This window comes from Giraffa tippelskirchi, chromosome 12 (assembly GCF_054371585.1).
Source record: "Giraffa tippelskirchi isolate mGirTip1 chromosome 12, T2T-mGirTip1v1.2.pri, whole genome shotgun sequence".
Taxonomy (NCBI): Eukaryota; Metazoa; Chordata; class Mammalia; order Artiodactyla; family Giraffidae; genus Giraffa; species Giraffa tippelskirchi.
Window position 1 is genome coordinate 59,334,728 of NC_137286.1, and position 23,862 is coordinate 59,358,589.

Below are 23,862 nucleotides of genomic sequence, written 5' to 3' on the forward strand. Positions count from 1 at the left end.
CATCAAGTCGATGATGCCATCCAACCATCTCATCCTCTGTCGTCCCCTTCTCCTTCTGCCTTCAGTCTTTCCCAGCATCAAGGTCTTTTCCAGTGAGTCAGCTCTTCACATGAGGTGGCCAAAGTATTGGAGTTTCAGCTTCAGCATCAGTCCTTCCAGTGAATATTCAGGACTGATTTCCTTTAGGATGGACTGGCTGGATCTCCTTGCAGTCCAAGGGACTCTCAAGAGTCTTCTCCAACACCACAGTTCAAAAGCGTCAATTCTTTGGCATTCAGCTTTCTTTATAGTCCAACTCTCCCATCCATACATGACTACTGGAAAAACCATAGCCTTGACTAGATGGACCTTTGTTGACAAAGTACTGTCTCTGCTTTTTAATATGCTGTCTAGGTTGGTCATAACTTTTCTTCCAAGGAGCAAGCGTCTTTTAATTTCATGGCTGCAGTCACCATCTGCAGTGATTTCCCCATCTGTTTACCATGAAGTGATGGGACCAGATGCCATGATCTTAGCTTTCTGAATGTTGAGTTTTAAGCCAACTTTTTCATTCTCCTCTTTCACTTTCATCAAGAGGCTTTAGTTCTTCGCTTTCTGCCGTAAGGGTGGTGTCATCCACATATCTGAGGTTATTGATATTTCTCCCAGCAATCTTGATTTCAGCTTGTGCTTCATCCAATCCAGCATTTCGCATAATATACTCGGCATATAAGTTAAATAAGCAGGGTGACAATATACAGCCTTGTTGTACTCCTTTCCCGATTTGAAACCAATCTGTTGTTCCATGTCCAGTTCTAACTGTTGCTTCTTGATCTGCATACAGATTTCTCAGGAGGCAGGTAAGGTGGTGTGGTATTCCCATCTCTTAAAGAATTTTCCACCGTTTGTTGTGATCCACACAGTCAAAGGCTTTAGCATAGTCAGTAAAGCAGAAGTAAATGTTTTTCTGGAACTGTCTTGCTTTTTAGATGATCCAGCGGATGTTGGCAATTTGATCTCTGGTTCCTCTGCCCTTTCTAAATCCAGCTTGAACATCTGGAAGTTCACAGTTAATTTACTGTTGAAGCCTACTTGGAGAATTTTGAGCATTACTTTGCTAGCGTGTGAGATGAGTGCAATTGTGCAGTAATTTGAACATTCTTTGGCATTGGCTTTCTTTGAGATTGGAATGAAAGCTGACCTTTTCCAGTCCTGTGGCCACTGCTGAGTTTTCCAAATTTGCTGGCATATTGAGTGTTGGACTTTAACAGCATGATCTTTTAGGATTTGAAATAGCTCAACTGGAATTCCATCACCTCTGCTAGCTTTGTTTGTAGTTATGCTTCCTAAGGCCCACTTGACTTCACATTCCAGGATGTCTGGCTCTAGGTGAGTGATCACACCATCATGGTTATCTGGGACATGAAGATCTTTTGTGTATAGTTTTGTTGTGTATTCTTGCCACCTCTTCTTAGTATCTTCTGCTTCTGTTAGGTCGATACCATTTCTGTCCTTTATCGAGCCCATCTTTGCATGAAATGTTCCCTTGGTATCTCTAAGTTTCTTGAAGAGATCTCTAGTCTTTCCCATTCTATTGTTTTCATCTATTTTTCTAATTCCTAAGCAAAGTTAAAAAGTAGGAATTAGATGATTAAAGTTACAGAAATCACAAATGCTTGATGAAGACCTGAGTGGCAGCTAAAGAAATAGAACAGCTATAGGCAGAGCTGTAAAGAAGTACTTGGTGAAAATAAGGCATTAGAGCTGAGTGCTAAATATGCTTCCGTTAAGGAGATGCCCTGAACTTAGTAGGAATGCCCTTGTTTTCTTGTGAGAATGAATGAATAGGCTGGTCTCAGGCATCTTCTTATATCGCCCATCATCTTGGTCCTCAGTCAAAGAGACCCCTTTAGAAACATCTTATGTTTCAAGTTTCTCTCCGCAGGTCCAAGTAGTAAGGCTGGAAATAAGTGTTGTTAGTCTTACTGTATTTCAGACTAGGTTGACTTTTTTTTTTTTGCTTATTCCAAGATAACATGGCTAAGAGTTTTATTACAAGATTCACTTGAAACCTGGGACTGAGGAAAACATATTTGTACCAAAGTATTTTAATGACTCGTTTCATGTAATGAATGAATTCCCTTTTTTCCAGGGAATGGATTTGTAAACTCAAGAGCTTCTCCAAATTTGATCGGAACTACTGGTGCAAATAGTTTAGGCAAAGTTATGCCTACAAAGTCTCCCCCTCCTCCAGGTGGTGGCAATCTTGGAATGAACAGTCGAAAACCAGATCTTCGAGTTGTCATCCCCCCTTCCAGCAAGGGCATGATGCCTCCACTGGTACGTTAAACCTTTCTTAAATTTCATTCTTTAAAACTTGCATTTTATACATAGTATATGTTTTCCTTTGGAATTTTCTGTACTTCATGGGATCTAGACCTTTTCTTAATGAGTATTTCTATTGGAAATTAGCATTTGAAGAGACAAGTCTATTTTAAATACACAGAAACAGATTATGAAAAAAACGGAGATAAACCTACTTAATGGTTATTTAAAATTAAAGCTAAATATGGAGAAGTTATTATGTTAATTTTCATTTACTGCACTGGAATCTTTACCTAGAGATCGCATCCTCAATTTGGTAAATTAAACTTGACTTAGGTACTTCTCTGTGCTTTTGCATACTTTCAGTTTCTTTAGAACATTCTTTTCTGTAAAAAAAACTCTTATTTGTTAGAAAGTTCTACATACAAAGAGAACTATTGTAGAATAGGAAAGAATGCATATAAACTTCTGCTAATAAGTTTTTTTGTTTATTCCTTCTCAAATAACCTTCCCATTTAACTCTAGAAAGAATACAGGTCTTCCCACACTAGCCCTTAACAATGTTCCAGCCTCGTTTGCTTTTGAATCCTGGGTCTGTGAAGACGGGGAGAATGTTTATCACCTTAGCTTTCTACAGAAAAAGTTATATATGCAAGTTTTATCTGTCTGACTACAAACAATGTGATGTGCCAGGTGGTCTTCCTACTATGCAGCTGCTGAACTTGCCATTTGATTGATTTCGAAGTGAAAGCAGTGCTATCAGGGTTTAGATAATTATTCTACACTGTATAATACTTTATGGATTCCCAGACATCTATATATGCATTGTTATCATTTGAATCTCAAACTGTGATCTTGGCTAGGTAAGATAAGGAGACCAAGGGAAAGGTCAGTACTGGTCCAATGTAGTGCAAAAGACAGCCAGAACTGAAACTCATTAAGTCAAAAAGCAAAGTGCTTTTTCATTCAGAGATATAGAAAACTGAAAACTTGCTCCCAGCCTTACACTAAAAAAATGTTGGACAAGCAAGTTCTTAGTTTTCCTTGAACGCCTTGTAGTATTGAGATTTCAGGGTAACCAGCTGGCCCAGACTCTAGGGAGGGAGAGATACTGCAGGGAGAGGACATTGGAACGCTGACTTATCTGGGCAAGACGCAGATAATGAGTTAAGCTAGGGTGATTGGTGAATTGCTGGAGGCCAAGTGTTCACTGGCAGAGCTCTGTAAAACCTCTGGGATAGTGATATAGGGCAAGTCTTAAGCTCTCTTGCAGAAAAAATTGGGAATGTTCTGAAAAAATCTCTTTGGTATACAACTGGGATAGGGGAAGAGCAGCCACTACAGTATGGGCAAAAAGTTTTCCCTGGGTACTTCTGTTTCCTACGGAATAGGAGTCTGAATCTGTGAGGAGATAACAACACAAATGGTCACCCTTAAGGGACTGGTGAATTCCCACCGTACTGGGGAAATGGGAAAGGGAAACTCTTTCAGCCTGCGGGAAGGAGAAGGAACAGTGCCATAATCATGGCAGAATTTCTGACAAGGCTGCAGCCTGATGCATAACATGAAGGAGAAGGCTTAAAACTGAGAATGTAGCAGTTTTCTTTGGGGAAAAAACAAGCAAAAAACCTCTAGCAAACCAGTCTCCCACTGCCGCCAGAGGGATTTGATGCCTGTGGTAACTATACTGAGGGTAACAATACCAACAATGAAACACAAACTCAGCCTAGTTCTTAATTAAATTAACTCAAACTCTGCACTAAAGGCCTAGCAGGAGGAAAACCTGTAGCTCTACTGTAAGTAAAAATCGTCCAAAGTGAAATGTAAACAGAAGTTGTTGCTATTCTCAGTTGTGTCTGACTCTTTTCCACCCCATGGACTGCAGCACACCAGGGTTTCCTGTCCTTCACCATCTGCTGGAGTTTGCACAAACTCATGTCCATCGAGCCAGTGATGCCATCCAGACATCTCATCCTGTGTCTCCCACTTCTCCTCCTGCCCTCAATCTTTCCCAGCATCAGGGTTTTTTCTAATGAGTCTGGTCTTCGCATCAGGTGGCCAAAGTATTGGAGCTTCAGCATCAGTCCTTCCAGTGAATATTCAGGGTTAATTTTCTTTAGGATTGACTGGTTTGATCTCTTCGCTGTCCAGGGGACTCTCAAGAGTATTCTTCAGCACCACAGTTTAAAAGCATCATTCCTTGGTGCTCAGCCTTCTTTATGGTCCAACTCTCACACCCGTGCATGACTACTGGAAAAACCATAGCTTTGACTAGACGAACCTTTGTCAGCAAAGTGATATCTCTGCTTTTTAATATGCTGTCTAGGTTTATCATAGCTTTTCTTCAAGGAATAAACGTATTTTAATTTCATGGCTGCAGTCACTGTCCACAGTGATTTTGGAGCCCAAGAAAATAAAATCTGTCACTGTTTCCTTTTTCCCCCCATCTATTTTCTGTGAAGTGATGGGACCTGATGCCATGATCTTCGTGTTTTGAATGTTGAGTTTTAAGCCAACTTTTTCACTCTCCTCTTTCACCTTCATTGAGAGGCTCTTTAGTTCCTCTTTACTTCTGCCATTAGGGTTGTATCATCTAAATACCTGAGGTTATTTATTTCTCCCGGCAATCTTGATTCCAACTTGAGCTTCATCCAGCTTGTCATTTCACATGATGTACTCTGTGAGTAAATTAAATAAGCAGGTTGGCAGTATACAGCCTTGATGTACTCCTTTCCCAATTTGGAACCAGTCTGTTGTACCATGTCCAGTTCTAACTGTTGCTTCTTGACCTTCATACAGATTTCACAGGAGGCAGATAAGGTGGTAGGGTATTCGCATCTCTTTAAGAATTTTCCAGTTTGTTGTGATCCACACAGGCTTTAGCGTAGTCAAGGAAGCAGAAGTAGATGTTTCTCTGGAATTCCTTTGCTTTCTCTGTGATCCAACGGATGTTGGTAATTTGATCTTTGGTTTCTCTGCCTTTTCTAAATCCAGTTTGTACATCTGAGGGTTTTCTCAATTCATGTACTGTTGAAGTCTAGCTTAAAGGATTTTGAGCACTACCTTGCTAGCATGTGAAATGAGTACAATTGTGCAGTAGTTTGAACATTCTTTGGCATTGCCTTTCTTTGGGATTGGTATGAAAGCTGACCTTTTCCAGTCCTGTGGCCACTGCTGAGTTTTCCAAATTTGCTGTCATATTGAATGCAGCACTTTAACAGCATCATCTTTTCGGATTTGAAATAGTTCATTTGAAATTCCATCACCTCCTTTAGCTTTGTTCATAGTGATGACTCCTAATGCCCATGTAACTTCACACTCCAAAATGTCTTGCTCTAGGTGAGTGATCATACCATTGTGGTCATCTAGGTCATTGAGACCTTTTTGTACAGTTCTTCTTTGTGTTCTTGCCACCTCTTTTTAATCTCTTCTGCTTCTGTTAGGTCCATACTGTTTCTGTCCTTTCATGTACCCATCTTTGCATGAAATGTTCCTTGGTATCTCTAATTTTCTTGAAGAGATCTCTAATCTTTCCCATTCTATTGTTTTCCTCTATTTCTTTGTGGTGTTCACTGAAGAAGGGTTTCTTATCTCTCCTTGGTATTCTTTGGAACTCTGCATTTAGATGGGTATATCTTTCCTTTTCTCCTTTGCTTTTCGCTTCTCTTCTTACCTCTGCTATATGTAAGGCCTCCTCAGACAAACATTTTGCTTTGTTTTATTTCTTTTTCTTGGGGAGGGTTTTGGTCACTGCTTCCTGTACAGTGTTATGAAAATCCATCCATAGAATTACCCAAACTGAAATGTAAAGAGAAGAGTCAAAAGAAAACAAAAAACAAAGCAATACCTCCTCTCAACCTAGAATTCTATACCCAGCAAAAATATCTTTCAAGATATGAAAAAGAAATAAAAACTTTCTCAAACAAAAATGTGGATGTCCTTTGGAAGAAGGAATATGCTACCAGAAAATTCTTGGGTCTGTACATTAAATAAAGAACAATGGAAATGAAATAAATGAAGATAAAAATAAAGTTAATTTTGTCTTCCATTTTATAAATTTCAATTTTAGAACAGTTTTAAATTTATATAAAGATTGCAAAGATAGTACAGAAAGTTCCCATATACTCCACATTCAGTTTCTCATGTTACTAACAGATTAGTATTACAGCTAATGAGTCAGTGTTGATAAATTGTTATATAAAGTCCATTTATAAATTGTTTTAAAGTCCAGAGTATTCAGATACTCTTAGTTTTTAACCTTATGTCTTTTTCTGTTCTGGAATCCAATCCAGGATACCATATCGCATTTAGTAGTTATGTCTTTTTAGGCTCTTCTTGTCTTTGATATTTATCTAAGACTTTACTTACTTTAATGACCTTAACAACTCGGAGGAGTACTGGCCAGATATGTTGTAGAATGTTCCTCAATTGCAGTGTTTCTGATGTTTTCCTCATGGTTAGTGTGGTGTTACACATTTGAGGGAGAAAGGTCATGGAACTAATGTGACCTTTTCACCACATTATATCAAGGGTACATACTATCACCATGACTGTTGATCACTTTGATCACTTTGCTGGTGTAGTATTTCACTGGCTACTCTTTTCCCCTTTCCCATACTGTCCTCTTTGGAAGGAAGTTACTGTGTGAGGCCCACACATAAGGAATAGAGGTTATAGTCAACCTCTTTTAGGGCAGATTATATACATACATTATTTGTGGAGTTCTTCTGCACAGGTCACTTATTATTCTCTCTCATTTAATCATTTATTTATATTAATATGAACTCATATACCTTGATTTTATACTTTGGGTTATAGTAGTACTAAATTTTGTTAGCTCAAATTAACTGAAAATATATATTGTAAACCCTAGTAAAACTACAGGAAATAAAAAGAAGTATAAATGACAAGTCAATAGAGGAGATAAAATGGAAATACAAAATATGCTCCAATATCCCAAGAAATGGGAGAAAGGGCAAAAAATGAAGAACAGATGGAGCAAATGAAATACAGCTAGCAAAATTGTAGATTTTAATCCAACTATACAAGTAAACATGGTAATAAACATCAGTTAAAAGACAAAATGTCAGATTGGTTTTAAAAAAGAAAATAAAAAGATCATACTATACAGTGTCTGTAAGGACCCCACTTTAAATGTAGAGACATAGGTAAAAAGATGGAGAAAAATATACTATGCAAACATTAGCCAAAAGAAAGCTAGTACAGCCATATTAAGTTCAAACAATGTAGACTTCACAATAAGGAATATTATCAAGGATAAAGAAGAATATTTGCTGACAAATATTTGCCAACAAAGTTCTGTCTAGCCAAAGCTGTGGTTTTTCTAGTAGTCATGTATCGATGTGCGAGTTCGGCCATAAAGAAAGCTGAGCGCTGAAGAGTTGATGCTTTTGAACTGTGATGTTGGAGAAGACTCTTGAGAGTCCCCTGGACTCATATTGGACTGCAAAGAGATCCAACCAGTCCATCCTAAAGGAAATCAGTCCTGAATATTCATTGGAAGGATTGATGCTGAAGCTGAAACTCCAGTACTTTGGCCACCTGATGCAAAGAACTGACTCATTGGAAAAGACCCTGATGCTGGGAAAGACTGAAGGCAGGAGGAGAAGGAGATGACAGAGGTTGAGATGGATGGCATCACCGACCTGATGGACATGAGTTTGAGCAAGTTCCAGGAGTTGGTGATGGACAGGGAAGCCTGGCATGCTGCAGTCCGTGGGGTCGCAAAGAGTCGGACATGCCTGAGTGACTGAACTGAACTGAAAGAAGAATATTACATACTCCAAGGAATACCTTTAATGTGTATGCACCTAGCAGTAAACATTCAAAATACAGAAAGCAAAGATGATACAACTAAAAAGTGGAAGAGAAAAATCCATAACTGTAGTTGGAACATTCAACACTCTTTTCTCAGTAGTTGATAGAACAAGTAGGCAGAAAATTCAGTTAAGGATCTAGGTAACTGAGAAATATTCAACCAGCCTGATGTAAGAGACATGTATAGAACCCTTCACTTTGCATAGCAGAACATACATTTATTCTTTAGGGCACTTGCAACATGCAGCAAGGTATCCTGCGTCATAAAACAAACCTCAGCAAATTTCAAAGAATTGAAATCATATGGATTACAATCTCTGACCATAATAAAATCAATAACAGAAAGACAACAGGAAAACCTCCATAAACAGAAATTAAAGAACATGTTTTTAAATAGCTCATGGGTCAAAGAGGAACTATCAAGAGAAATTTTGAAATATAAAGCATATCAGAATTTTGGAGACCAACTAGGAGGAGTGTTGAGAGGGGAAATTCATAGCATTTATATTAGAAAAGAGGAAGCTCCCAAATCAGTAAGCTTTTCCTTTAGGAGAGAAAAAAGAGCAAACTTAACCCAAAGGAACCAGAAGAAAAGGAAAATGAGCAGAAATTAATGAAACTTAAAACAGAAAGACAGTAGAGAAAAGGAGTCAAACCAAAGGCTGTTTCTAAGTTTGAAAGTTCATCACTATAATTTACCATGTTAAAAGAATTCAACTTTTATTCATAATAAAAATAACTTTAACCAAACTAGGAAAAGAAAGGAACTTTTTTAACCTAATGAAGACTGTTTTCAGAAATCCTGCAACTAATATACTTAATAAGGGAAACTTCAGTCTTTTAGTAAACTAATATTAGAAACTAGACAGTGATATTTTATTCTCACCACTCATATTCAGCATTGTCCTGGAAGTCCTGGATGAGGCAGTGAGGCAAAAAAATTAGATGCATACATACTGGGAAGGAAGAAATTAAACTCTATTCATAGAAGATATAATATGTAGAAAAGCATAAAGAACCTACCAAAACATCTTCCAGTGGAAGTTTCATATTGGAATATGAAATTTTAAAATATCATTTAAATATTACTCAAAAAATACCTACAAATCTGACCATATGTGCATGATTTTCATGCTAAAACTATGAAAGACTGTTGAAAGAAATCAAAGAGCCAAATACATTGTTTTCAGTTGCTAAGTTGTGTCCACCGCTTTCATGACTCCATGGACTATAGCCAACCAGGCTCCTCTATACATGGGATTTTCTAGGCAAGAATACGGAAGTTGGTTGCCATTTCCTTCTCTGGGAGATCTTTCCAACTAAGGATCATACCCACATCTTCTGCACTGAAGGCAGATTCTTTACCACTGAGCCATCAGGGAAACCTATGTCAAGATGTTATTTCTTCCTAAATGGGTTGGAAGATTAAACACAACCCTGGTTTACATCACAGCATGAATTTTTTGTAGATATCAGCAAGCCAATTCTAAAATATGTATGGAAAGACAGAGGAACTACAGTAGCCAGTACAATTTTGAAAGAGAACAAAATAGACTTAACACTGCCTGGTTTCAAGACCTAGTGTAAAGCTACAGGAATGAACGTGTGGGGACTTCCCTGGTGGTCCAGTGGCCAAGACTCTGTGCTTCCAATGCAGGGGGCCTGGTTCAGTCCTGGCTCAAGGAACTAGATCCCATATGCTGCAACTAAGACCTGGCTTAGCCAAATAAATAAATATTTTTTTAAAAAAATGTGTGGTACTGGCAAAAAGATGAGCACCATAGGTCAAAGAGAGCCCAGAAAATATGTTCAATTGGTTTTTTACAAAGATAGTAAGGCAATTCAATGGAGTAAGGATAGTCAGTACAACTAATGGTGCTACAGCAATTTAGCATCAGTGTGCAAAAACAGAACCTCAGAGTGTAATTCATACCTTATACAAAAATCAACTCAAAATGTATTATAGATCCAAATGTAAAACACAAAACTGTGACACTTTAGAAGAAAACATTGGAGAATTAAAACACCAAAAGAATAATCCATAAAAAAATGGATATATTGCTATTTATCAAAGTTTAAGATTCACTCCATGAAAAGGCCCTGTTCAGAGAATAAAAAGTCAGTCTACAGATTAGGAGAGAATATTTGCAAAATCACCGATCTAGTAGAAGACTTGTATCCAGAATGATACAACTACGCACCTGTTAGAGTGGCTAAAATTACAAAAACAAAACCAAAAAAACTATAAGTGCCAAGTTCTGGCAAGGAGGCAGAACAACAAGTTCAGTTCAGTCGCTCAGTCGTGTCCGACTCTCTGCGACCCCATGAATTGCAGCACGCCAGGCCTCCCTGTCCATCACCAACTCCCGGAGTCTATCCAAACCCATGTTCATCGAGTCAGTGATGCCATCCAACCATCTCATCCTCTGTCGTCCCCTTCTCCTCCCGCCCCCAATCCTACCCAGCATCAGGGTCTTTTCCAATGAGTCAACCCTTCGCATGAGGTGGCCAAAGTATTGGAGTTTCAGCTTCAACATCAGACCTTCCAATGAACACCCAGGATTGATCTCTTTTAGGATGGATTGATTGGATCTCCTTGCAGTCCAAGGGACTCTCAAGAGTCTTCTCCAACACCACAGTTCAAAAGCATCAATTCTTCGGCGCTCAGCTTTCTTCACCATCCAACTCTCACATCCATACATGACCACTGGAAAAACCATAGCCTTCACTAGACGGACTTTTGTTGGCAAAGTAATGTCTCTGCTTTTAGAGTAAGCGTCTTTTAATTTCATGGCTGCAGTCACTATCAGCAGTGATTCTGGAGCCCAAAAAAGTAAAGTCTGACACTGTTTCCACTGTTTCCCCATCTATTTCCCATGGAGTGATGGGACCAGATGCCATGATCTTAGTTTTCTGAATGTTGAGCTTTAAGCCAACTTTTTCACTCTCCTCCTCCACCTTCATCAACAGGCTCTTCAGTTCTTCTTCACTCTCTGCCATAAGGGTGGTGTCATCCGCATATCTGAGGTTATTGATATTTCTCCCGGCAATCTTGACTCCAGCTTGTGTTTCTTCCAGCCCAGCATTTCTCATGATGTACTCTGCATATAAGTTAAATAAGCAGGGTGACAATATACAGCCTTGACGGACTCCTTTTCCTATTTGGAACCAGTCTGTTGTTCCATGTCCAGTTCTAACTGTTGCTTCCTGACCTGCATACAGGTTTCTCAAGAGACAGGTGAGATGGTCTGGTATTCCCATCTCTTTCAGAATTTTCCACAGTTTATTGTGATCCACACAGTCAAAGGCTTTGGCATAGTCAATAAAGCAGAAATAGATGTTTTTCTGAAACTCTCTTGCTTTTTCGATGATCCAGCGGATATTGGCAATTTGATCTCTGGTTCCTCTGCCTTTTCTAAAACCAGTTTGAACATCTAGAAGTTCACGGTTCACGTATTGCTGAAGCCTGGCTTGGAGAATTTTGAGCATTACTTTACTAGCATGTGAGATGAGTGCAATTGTGCGGTAGTTTGAGCATTCTTTGGCATTGCCTTTCTTTGGGATTGGAACGAAAACTGACCTTTTCCAGTCCTGTGGCCACTGCTGAGTTTTCCAAATTTGCTGGCATATCGAGTGCAGCACTTTCACAGTATCACCTTTGAGGATTTGAAATAGCTCAGCTAGAATTCCATCACCTCCACTAGCTTTGTTCTTAGTGATGCTTTCTAAGGCCCATTTGACTTCACATTCCAGGATGTCTGGCTCTAGGTGAGTGATCACACCATCGTGATTATCTGGGTCGTGAAGATCTTTTTTGTACAGTTCTTCTGTGTATTCTTGCCACCTCTTCTTAATATCTTCTGCTTCTGTTAGGTCCATACCATTTCTGTCCTTTATCGAGCCTATCTTTGCATGAAATGTTCCTTTGGTATCTCTAATTTTCTTGAAGAGATCTCTAGTCTTTCCCAGTCTGTTGTTTTCCTCTATTTGTTTGCACTGATCGCTGAGGAAGGCTTTCTTACCTCTCCTTGCTATTCTTTGGAACTCTGCATTGAGATGGGAATATCTTTCCTTTTCTCCTTTGCTTTTCGCTTCTCTTCTCTTCCCAGCTGTCTGTAAGGCCTCCTCAGACAGCCATTTTACTTTTTTGCATTTCTTTTCCATGGGGATTTTCTTGATCCTTGTCTCCAGGGATCAAGAACAACAAGAATTCTCATGTATTCCTACTTAGAATGCAAAGTAGTAGGCCCACTTTGGAAAGCAGTTTAGCAACTTCTTATAAAGTTAAATATGTATTTGTCATACAACCCAACAGTCTTCTAGAGAATTTACTCAAGTGAATTGAAAACCATACTTTCACAGAAAGTGTATTTTTCACTAATTTCCCCTAAAGAAAACAACAGAAATAATGTTCTAGCAGCTGAATGCATGTACACACTCTGGTACATCTGCAAAAAGGAATATTGTTCACCAATTAAAAAAAAAAAGTTTAATTCACGACAATATAAATGAATCTTGCTAATTGAAAGAAGCCAGATCCAAAAGACATAGTATATGATTATATTTATATTTCATTCTGGAAAATGGAGAACAGGTAAGTGGTTGCCAGGGGTAGGGAGAAAAGTTGATTACAAAAGGAGTAGTATAGGGAATTTTTGAGGGGATGTGATACTGTATTGTTGGATACATGAATCTATGCTTTTGATAAAACCTACAAAACTATACAATACAGAGTGATTTTGTTTTAACTATATGTAGTTAAAAAAATCAACCAGGATTCCAGGGTAACCCCAGATGAAATACATGAATAATTATTAAAAATGAGTGATATGATACAGAAGGGGATGAATTGGTCTAAATAACTTTGGAAACTATTGCTCAAGATGGTAAATTTGTTACACACACAAAAACACACAGACACAGACACCCTTAAATAAGTGGATACTGTACATTGTAGATAAAGCCAGGTGTTTTGAGAAATAAAGTTTCAGTTAAGCAAGGTGAATGGGAAGGTTATAATGAACCCTATTTTTCTGGATTGTTGTTGAAAGTTTCAGTATAAATGTATTTTTTTTTTAACATATATACAGATAGACACAAAAGTATAGAAGTGTGTACGCCTGAATTCCAATCCATCTGATGTTTCCTAGCTCTGACTGCTGAGTCTTAAATCAGTGACACCTGGAAAGTGAGCACACCTAGCCCTCAGGTCCTGGCTCTAAACACCACTCTCCAGTGAAAGGAGTCCAGCCTCCATGGGGGAGTGAGTGAGTGTCGAGCTAGGGCCAGGAAAAGACACAGTGATCCAGAGGGGCCGGCAGATAAGGAAGTCCATGTCACATCACAGCAATCAACCTTGCAGAGGAGCTCCCAATGGCCAGATCTAGAATAAGTTAAACAACAAATAATAATATTATTGGATTATAATACAAAGAATAAAAAATAGACTGTTACTTAGTGACTGAATAAATACATGGAGAAGGGATAACTCTTCCTTAGAGAGGAATTCTAATCAATGTTTGTAGAAAGTCTTGCTTACAAGAAATGGGGGACAGAAAGGCCTCTGTGCCTGGGAGCCCCACAGGGCCCTACTCGGTTTTAGACTCTTCACAAAAATTAACTCGAAATGGATTGCAGACCAAAGTTTTTAAATGCAAAGCTCTAATATTCTTAGACAATAATAAATGAGAAAACCTAAATGACCTTGGGTATGGTGATGCATTTTTGGATATAACACTATAGGCATGATCCACAAAAGAAATAATTGCAAAAGATGTCAAGAGAATGAGAAGACCAGCCAAAGGCTGGGAGAAAATATTTACAAACGACATTTCCAATAAAGGACTTCTACCCAAAATATACAAAGAACTCTTTAAGACTCAACAATAAGAAAACAATTCAGTTGTAAAATGGGCCAAAGACCTTAACACCAACAAAGATATACAGATGAAAAAAAAAAACATATGAAAAGAGATCCCATATCATATGTTATTGCTAAATCACTTCAGTCGTGTCCGACTCTGTGCGACCCCATAGACGGCAGCCCACCAGGCTACCCCGTCCCTGGGATTCTCCAGGCAAGAACACTGGAGTCGGTTGCCATTTCCTTCTCCAATGTATGAAAGTGAAAAGGGAAAGTGGAGTCGCTCAGTTGTTTCCAACTCTTAGCAACCCTATGGTCTGCAGCCTACCAGGCTCCTCCATCCATGGGATTTTCCAGGCAAGAGTACTGGAGTGGGGTGCCATTGCCTTCTCCTATCATATGTTATTAGGGAAATGCAAAATAAACAACAATGATATACTACTACATGCATGTTAGAATGGCCAAAATCTGGAACACTGAGAACACTAAATGCTGGTGAGTTTGTGGAACAGTAGGAACCATCACAAATTGCTGGAGGGAAATGCCAAATGGTGAGCCACTTTTGAAGACAAGTGACTTCTTGCAAAACTGCTGCTGCTGCTGCTAAGTCACTTCAGTCGTGTCCAACTCTATGCGACCCTGTGGACAGCAGCCCACCAGGCTCCTCTGTCCATGGGATTCTCTAGGCAAGAATATTGGAGTGGGTTGCCATTTCCTTCTCCACTTACAAAACTAAGCATACTTTTACCACATGATCCAGCAGTCACACTCCTTGGTATTTACCTGCATAAAAACTTGCACATGGATGTTTATAGCAGCTTTATTCATAATTGTCAAAACTTGAAGGCAACCAAGATGTTCCTCAGTGGGTAACTGGATAAACTGTGGTACATCTGGACAGTGGAGTACTTTTCAGTGCTAAAAGAAAGAAGCAATTGAGCCGTAAAAAGAAATGGAGGAAAATTAAATACATGTTACTAAGTGAAAGAAGCCAATCTGAAAAGGCTACATACTGCATGCTTCCAACTATATATGACATTCTGGAAAAGGCAAAACTATGGAAATAGTAAAAAGATCAGGGGTTGGAGGAAGGGAGGGATGAATAGGCAAAGCATGGAGCATTTTAGTGCAGTGAAACACTCTGGTATTATAATGATGGATACACTTGAACAAACCCATAGAATATGCAACACCAAGAATGAACCCTAATGTAAACTAAGGATGTTGGGTGATAATGGTAACAAATGTACCACTTTGGTAATGGGGAAAGCTATGTATATGTGAGAGCAGGGAGTTTATGGAAAATCTCTATGTGTGCCCCTCAATTTTGCTGTCAGCCTAAACTGCTCTAAAAATAAAGGTTTAAAGAAAAAAGGTAACTAATAATATTATTGGATTATAACAATTAAAAAATAGGCTGTTACTCAGTGATTGAGTAAATACATGTAGAAGGGACAGCTCTTCCTTAGAGAAGAATTCTAATCAGTGCATGTAGAAAGAATGAGAGAAATGTCAAATCACCATTATAATATGACAGTGCAGACCTTGAAGGCAAGGTCGATGGGTGAGTGCTAAAGTTAGCAAAAATTTAAGGAGAAACAGGATATTTAATAAATCTCAGAATGTCTCTCCCCAAATAATCGTTGATTACAAAAACAAAAATAGTGATTTTTATAGTGGAGAATCCTAGTCATTTGGTTCATCTTTCAGGAAGTGGATGGTGGAATATTGCCACTATCCTTCAGAAATAAAAACTATAGGAGGTTTCATTTAAGGCATAGAAATGTGTTTATAAGAATTGTAATAAACTGCAAAATTGAAGGACAAACTACAAGTTTGACATTTAGCAACTTTTCGGTTATCTTGGTCTTTTTTCTTTAAGAGTTCATGAAGCATCTCTGTGGAATTCTAAAATCTGTCACAGAAACTATTAGTATTTACACTGTTATCCCTGTAAGATAAAGTGAAAACTGAATACACACACACCCATAGTATTTTGATATGTCTTAACAGTTGGAGATGGGTGAAGATATCTTATAACAAAACAGTTGAAGAGGATTTTGCCATGTATGAAACAGCGGTTTATAGGCCAGGTAGTTATTTTTCAGAGTCAGTAATGAGCCTCACTCCTGTTACACACTGTTGTGTGCAGATAAACCTGCTTTCAGATTGGGACTTCATGTATCACTGATGCTTATAAAGATACCTTTCGCAGATTGACAGAGAAGCTTGACTTATTCAAGTAAAATAATTTTTAAAAACTAGTTAGATTATTCTAGCGTGTTAATATTTTTAGATGTGTAGAAAGAAAAGGAGCAATGTGTTTCATTCATCTCTTTTCTGTATGATTTATCAATTCATTTCTCCTCTCATTTTCTTTATTTAGGTGATTTATCAGTTCATTTCTCCTCTCATTTTCTTTGTGTGGCTTTTCTCCATTGAAATTATTGTACTCATTTGAAAATTGTATTTGCAAATGATAAATATATAAATTTGTACTGTATGCGAGACATCAAAAGAGACACAGATAATTAGAACAGTATTATGGACTCTATGGGAGAGGGCGAGGGCGGGAGGATATGGGAGAATGGCATGGAAGCATGTAAATTATCATATGTGAAACGAATCGCCAGTCCAGGTTCAATGCATGATACAGGGTGCTCGGGGCTGGTGCACCGGGATGACCTGGAGGGACGGGAGGTGGAGGGGGGGTTCTGGAAGGGGAACACATGTACACCCATGGTGGATTCATGCCAATGTATGGCAAAAGAAATACAATATTGTAAAGTTAAAAAATAGATAAATAAACTAATTAAAAAAAAGATATTCCAGGAAAACAAAAATTTAAGTTATATAACTGAAGTATGAGGAGGTAATGAAACAGTTGGAAATTAATGATAGGTATATTAAACCATATTCAGGAAGTAGTCTGTATCTAGTATTTAATAGCCTAATTTACTTTTAAAAAGATTGTGCGAGGAGAAGGCATTTAAAAACCCATTTCTACAATGTAATTAAAAGCCTTATTGAGCTTATATTGTTTATCTGTGAAATGCCATACACATGTGTCATCTTCACTGATTAGAATTTTTTGAAGCTCCATATTGCCTCTATAATGTCAAAAGTTATCTTAATAGCAAATAAAAATTAAGATAAATTCTTAAAAAAATTTGTAAAACTATTATACTTATTAACAAATATTTGAGTTCTTAGTGTTTATAATACTGCATTAGTTACTGTGGGAAAAAAGAAAACAAAATAATTTCTGCCCACCACAGAATTTAATTAAGATAAATGTACATGTGTAACTAGGTAGGGTAGGGATGGGAGGATTTAGATGTAAGTATTGAGCAAATTCCAGGAGATGGTGAAGGACAGGGAAGCCTGGGTGCTGCAGTTCATGGGGTCACGAAGACTCATTAGCATCTGAACAAACGAAAACAAAAAAATAGTGTTAGTGGTCTCCAGATTCCAAACAGAAACTAGTTTCATGATTAGGAAATTCTTTTATATGTTATCACAGCATGGCATAAGAGCAGAACAAATTGGGGTAGAAGGGTCTTTAAATCCTGGCCCTAGAGAATTTAAAAGAATCTTTCTAGTCTTTTGAAGTCAGCTACAGGTACAGAGACAATAAATAATGTATATTTGTACTCACTGCCTATATAATCATCTCTTTAGATTTGCAAACAACTGATAGTGTTCAGATAACATGTTTTTCTAAAGTATTTTATATTCAAGTACCAGCAGTCTTAGTAACTCTCTTATTCCTCTTATGTGCTGAGTGCAGTCGGAGGAAGAGGAATTGGAGTTGGTGAGTGTGGGTTTCTACTTGAATGGAGTTGAAAAAGATATGGAAAGTACTGATTCTTTTCAGTGTTTTTATCTGAGTAATGTTCCCTTTGTTACACAGACTTTTTTTTTTCTTGCTGTTAAATACTGTCCAAACATTTTGAATAACTGAACCAAGCACTGGTACTGCAGAATGTGGTTTTTCTACTCATAATTATATATCTTGACCTGTTTTATTTGTTCTGGTAACTTTGGAATAGAGCCTTTATGAACAATAGCTGTTCACAATCACAAGACATGTTAAAGAATTTTTTAAGGAAAGATATAAAATACCTTATATAGTTCCCCCAAATTATTAATATATTTTTAGAAAATGACTTCACCCTCACAGTTCCTCAGATTGTAACACACTGTCTTGTGTTGTTTCTCTTTCTTTCAAAAAGATTACATCATTTTTGGTGAGGTCACCTTTTTCACAGAGTTAGAATTATTTCATCCTGCATGAGACAATCTGAACCACAAGGGGGTTCCCTGTTTATTAAAACGAATGTCTTTAATGGAACATACACAAACTTCCTTTTTTTCTATCAGAAGATATTCTGTTCTTAATAGTAGCTGTTACTTTTTTCCAAAAACAAATGATTTCTATTGGCTTTTCTTCTAGAAAATAAATTTGACTAAAAATAACTTTCAGTTGCTCTATTTCTTTGGGAAGTAAAACTCAAACATCACAGAACTGATCTTCTGATTTCAAAGTCAGCTGCTAATTAGGTGACTTTAAGGGGACTAAAGACTTGAAAATGTTTAGTTTTTAGCATGGACAGGGGTTTAGATTGCATGAAAGCATGGGGGAAAGGCATCTGTTTGTTTTACATTTTATTATTACATATATATGCATGCTGGTGTGTTTTGCACAATTTGTTTCTTTTCAAATAAGATTGTCTGTGCTCGGTCCTTAAAATTAGAGATTCTTCTTTAACTATGTGATCACTCTCACAGTTTTGGATGTGGTTTCACATTGGGTAACTAAAATACACTGAAAGTGATGAAAGTGAAAGTCGCTCAGTCGTGTCTGACTCTTTGCGACCCCAAGGACTATACACAGTCCATGGAAATCTCTAGGCCATGGAATTCTTGTGGTGTTGGATTATATCATGTGCAGATTTTAAGTATCTTTTGGGGAAATACTTTACTTACTGATACAATAATGATTAGCAAATGATAGTTTATGATTAAATAATTTGTCTTAGATTAAACCTCACTCTTTATACCCTTAAGAAGTTAATCGTGAATGCTTCCTTGTGAATTTATGAATTATCTAGCAGCATGTTGCCCTCTAGTGGCTGTGGAAATCAGTGCCATTGAGATTATGAGCCTTGATGGGTGGAACCAATATATTGGAGTGTCACTGTTTTACAGACACCCCCCCCCCCCCCCATCTTGAGGTCACATTAGGAGACTTCTGTGAGGGTGAAGGTATGGCATGGATAGAGCCAGGCTAGACCATGTCGTACTGTGTTCTTCACCTAGTATTTGACTCTTGAAGTTTCAGTGACAAAATTTGTGAGAACAGATCTCTGTTCTCTCAAACTAGATCTCTGTCTCAAAAATCCACTAAAATTTTGAACTTGATGCTGAGACAAAAGTGTATACCTAGTTGTTATATGTTGACTTATACATTCCTTAAAGGATACCCTCAATTACAAAATCTCAAAGGTAAATTTGTAAGTATTTGAAGACTGTAAAATCTAGCACATAAAAATTCTTTTGATTAAGAAACAAATATATAACCAAAAACTGTAAATAGTCATTGATATTCTCTAAAACTTAAGCTAATTCAAATGCTAAAACTTAATTAAAATGCAGAGCTCTATGTGTCAGAACCAAATCACAATCAGAGACACAATCTGTTAGAATCTAGAAAGTTGTTCAAATTGACTTGCGCTCTAGAATGGAATCATGAGGGGCTCTGACCCAAAGTGAGTGCCGTGGAACCTACACTAAAGGCCCCTTTAGAGCCAGGCTGTAGAGATGCCGTTAGAAGCCTTGCAATTCTAGAACAACTCTCCTTTCTGACAGCTCCAAGGGAATAGCTATGAATCTGAAGGAATAACTATATTTACCAAAATAAAAAGGCAGTTATGTAGAAATCTTGGGCCAGAGAGTATCTTAGAACAATAATTTAGAGGTGTATGTTACATTTCTGAAGCACTTCGTTTATCAAAGCACTTGTAACTGTTGCCTTACTAGATTCTCATAGCAGTGCTACAGAGCGGCAGTGCGGCAGTCACCGTCTTCTCTGCTTCACAACCGAAGCCATCTGGAGAGGGTCAAGGATTTTTCCAGTGCCCAGGGATTAGTGAATCTGGGACAAGAATCAGGCCGGTATGGCCTGAGTGGTCTTTCTAACATCCTCTAACTTAAGATTGGATAGAAAATACAAACTAAAAAGAAATAAAATGAGATATGAAATATCTAGATGTAGCCAAAGGTCTTCAACCTGATTACCATTTGAAATAGTGATAGAGAAAACTGAATGACATCCTGACTTTCTGTAATCTCAAGGGCACTGAGTTATACTTTGATATGACTTAGTCCCCTTAAATCTCAGTTACCAGGCTGTAATTTCTTCATTTAGAAAAAAATTACCCTGGAGTTACACTTTAGCCTTCTTGTGTTCTAACCACATGGAACTTGGAGTCTCTGTTTCACTGAGTCTCAGTTTTAGAACGTGTTCGCTTGAGGCAGCGTTGCGAGAATCTGCTCTTTCGTACCCATACCCTTACAGAATGGTGACTGTCTTAAACTGACTTGATTATCCTGTAGCTGATTTTGTTTCACTCCCACTGTAGATAGGATGCTATGTAGATGCTGTCGGTCAGCAAGCATTTACCATTGGTCATCCGCAGCCCTATCAGAAGTATTGTATTTTATTTAAAAGCTCTCTACTCAAAGCTTCTCCATTCATAAGGGTCCGGAGAAGGGATACTTGTCAGAGTCTGCCGTTAAAAAACAGGTCAATGGTGGATGATGGGAGAGGCTCTGCATGTATAGGGTCAGGGAGTATATGGTAAATCTCTGTACCTTTTCATCAATTTTTCTGTGAACCTGAAACTACTCTTTAAAAAAATCTTAATAAAAATTTATATCTAAATACATACACATATACATATTTGTGTGTGTGTTAACTGCAGGATCACAGGGAAGGAAATATGAATACAAGCTGTAGTTTAGTAAGCTATGACTTAAAACCCTGTTAATTTGTAAATCCAGCAAATAGAAGTAGTTTTGAACTCTCTTGGACACTCATGGACTTATAATCTATATATACAGATAACCTTGCTATCCTCAGGTATTTAAAATCTACACATATCTTGCTTAGGGTAGCCTGACAGTCTTTATAAGGGGCATCAAGTCCTCATTTATGTTAACATAAAAGTGTTATTATCATCCCTAATGCAAGTTTCTGTTTTAAGGATGTATCTCTGACATCAGTAAACCCTCGGAAAAAGGCACTAGGGGAAAATGAATGATTAATGCAAAATACATCCCTTAAAATTAAATATTTAGTTATTCTCATTAGTATTTTTAAAGTTTTCACATGATCACTTGCTTCAGGGAATAATGATGTTCACATCATAAAACTGTGAAAAATGTCACTTTTAAATTGAATCTTCTATTTTAAATATTAAGTTTAAATATAAATACTCATAGAATAACACTTTTTTCTGCTCTCTCACAGAATACCCAAAGGATCAGCAGTTCTCAAGCCACTCAACCCCTAGCTACCCCAGTGGTGTCTGTGACAACTCCGAGCCTGCCCCCGCAGGGCCTGGTGTACTCGGCAATGCCGACCGCCTACAACACAGGTGAGCCTGCCCTGCTGCCTTCTGTGGGGTGTTTTCTTTGTTTTGTGTTCAGTGTGTGCTTTTGTGATTTTTAAAAAAATACATTTATTGAAATAAATTATTTCAAGTTTCTTAGATTCACAGTTGGATATGTTAATGAAACACATGCTAGTCTTGAAAAAATTACACAATACACATTGATTATAGAAAGATTCCCCAGCGTTAACTTTTACTACCCCTGAGAAACAACTAGCTGTTATCAAATTAAGATGCACAGCAAATGGAGCAAAACATTTGGTGTCTTCTATGTAGTTCTTCTAACATAGCATCTCACTCTTCCAAGCTTTTGAAATAAGATGTTTTGTATGCTTTGTCAACCTACCTTGGGAAAGACTGCATCCCTGAGGACCTCAGGACTCAGGGAGTTGGATCTAGGTGGCTGTGTCAGCAGGTCGCGTTTTCCTCCATGTGATAGCCCGTGTGGCTTCTGCTGTTTGTGCCTGAGGGGCAAGACTGGGAGCTTTCTTACTTCTCTTCAGAGCCAGTCACTCACCTCTGAGGTGAGCTTTTCACTCATTCATGTTATTTAGACTTTTCATCCACAAATACCCTATTTAGAGAGTATGTTGGGTAAGTTTAAAAATACTGCAGTGATTGGAGGGGTGCTTGCACTGTGTGGAGAGCCTGATGTGTGAAGGCTCCTCTAGATGTGCCGTTTAGGGGTTGACAGAGGACACGGGGAGCTTCCCATTCTCAGCAGCTGAGCCAAACGCCTGAGGCCTCCAAAGGAGGAGGAACGAGGGAAAGAGTGAAAAATACCTTGCCAGTTTTTCAGAGACCGCAGTGCAGGGCATTTATTCTTTTGTAATACTGATAAATAGATTAATAAAGATCATCTAATTTCAGACTTCAGGGTAAATACTGTAGCACAGTCTTTCACCCTGCTCTGTGGAGCTCCTTGAGGGGTGCAGAGCCATTAATACATTTTGATTGCTGCTTTAATTCCAAGTAGTTCTTTTAAAACAAAAACAACTTTAAATGGTTTTGTTGAAAAGAAAGCTTCTTAGGAAATGTCTACTACCTTTTCCAACAATCAATATAAAAAAAAGATGTCTAAATCCATCAACTAAATCTAGAGTAAAGCCAGGGGTTATACATTCATAGACATTCTGTTTCATTGTCCTGGTCACCAGCTGTATGAGCAACACTATTCTAGGGACATACATTTTCTCCCAGGTTTATTCGGAAAAGGAGACATACCCAAGTTGGTAACGTTTGGAGGGGAAGTCCTGAGTTTGTTGAGGTTACCAGTTTATACTCTGATCTTGAGAAGGTGAAGAAAGTAGAAAATTTGTGAGCTAGAATGTTCAGAGGAGTATTGGCTGAGGAGATGGTTCTTGAGCTGGGTGTCATCATTACATTACAGTTTACTGAGCATTTCGTGACAGGTTTTTCCAATAGAAAACTTAAGATACCCCACTCTATTTGTTTTTAGAAATGCCATTGGCTGTAAAGAATATTTTTTCCAAAGTCCAGAAGGAATTACCAAAACACAAAAATGGAGTCACATTCTCTTGAAACCATCCCTTATCATCAGTCTCGCTGCTGTAACTACTTACTTGTCTCTCAGAGCACCTATTCTATTTAATGTTACCACATTATCTTTAATGTATTTTTCTTTTTAAAACATGCATCTATATTTTGTCTTTCATTAGTGTATCAGCTACCTTTCTGTACATAGTTAAGAATCAAACATGTGCCAGTCAGTACAGGGATGAATAAGTGAGCAACATTTCAAAAAGTACAGTAGTTCTGTGTGGAGGAATCATGTAGACCCTTCCTCATGCCCATCTGTAAGATCACTGCCAGCTTCTCAACTTATTCATGGATCCATTCAGCACGTATTTATTGAGTGTGTTCTGTGTGACAAGCACTGTGTCAGGCACTGGAAATATACAGAAGCACACAGTTAACAATGGAACATAGGGTCTATCACAAAAAGAGAAAGACACAAGACAAACAGCTCTAGGAATAATTTATCACCATCGTGTTATGGGCCATACTGAAGCTTTGACCAGAAGAGGCTCCGCCCTGCCTCAGCCAGGCAGAGTAGGGAGGATGCTCCAAGAAGGGGGAGCACCGTGTACAGAGGCAGCAGGAGCACGGCTGACGGGGGCTGGATGGCTGTAGAGTTGAAACCACAGAGGGAGGTTGGAT

The 23,862-nt window shown here is 38.1% G+C and overlaps 1 protein-coding gene across 36 annotated transcripts in view; it reads left to right on the forward strand.

Moving 5' to 3' along the window:
* The window catches only part of MEF2A (myocyte enhancer factor 2A), a 167,549-nt gene that overhangs the window by 136,514 nt on the left and 7,173 nt on the right, over nucleotides 1-23,862 (forward strand). For 16 of the 36 annotated variants that reach the window (XM_081551338.1, XM_081551332.1, XM_081551333.1 and 13 more), the window contains 2 exons: nucleotides 2,132-2,319; nucleotides 21,540-21,666. In XM_081551338.1, the coding sequence (XP_081407464.1) occupies nucleotides 2,132-2,319; nucleotides 21,540-21,666 (315 nt within the window). Of the gene's footprint in view, nucleotides 1-2,131; nucleotides 2,320-17,795; nucleotides 17,820-21,539; nucleotides 21,667-23,862 lie in introns of all 36 variants that reach the window. The other 20 variants (XM_081551310.1, XM_081551318.1, XM_081551309.1 and 17 more) reach the window with 3 other exon arrangements.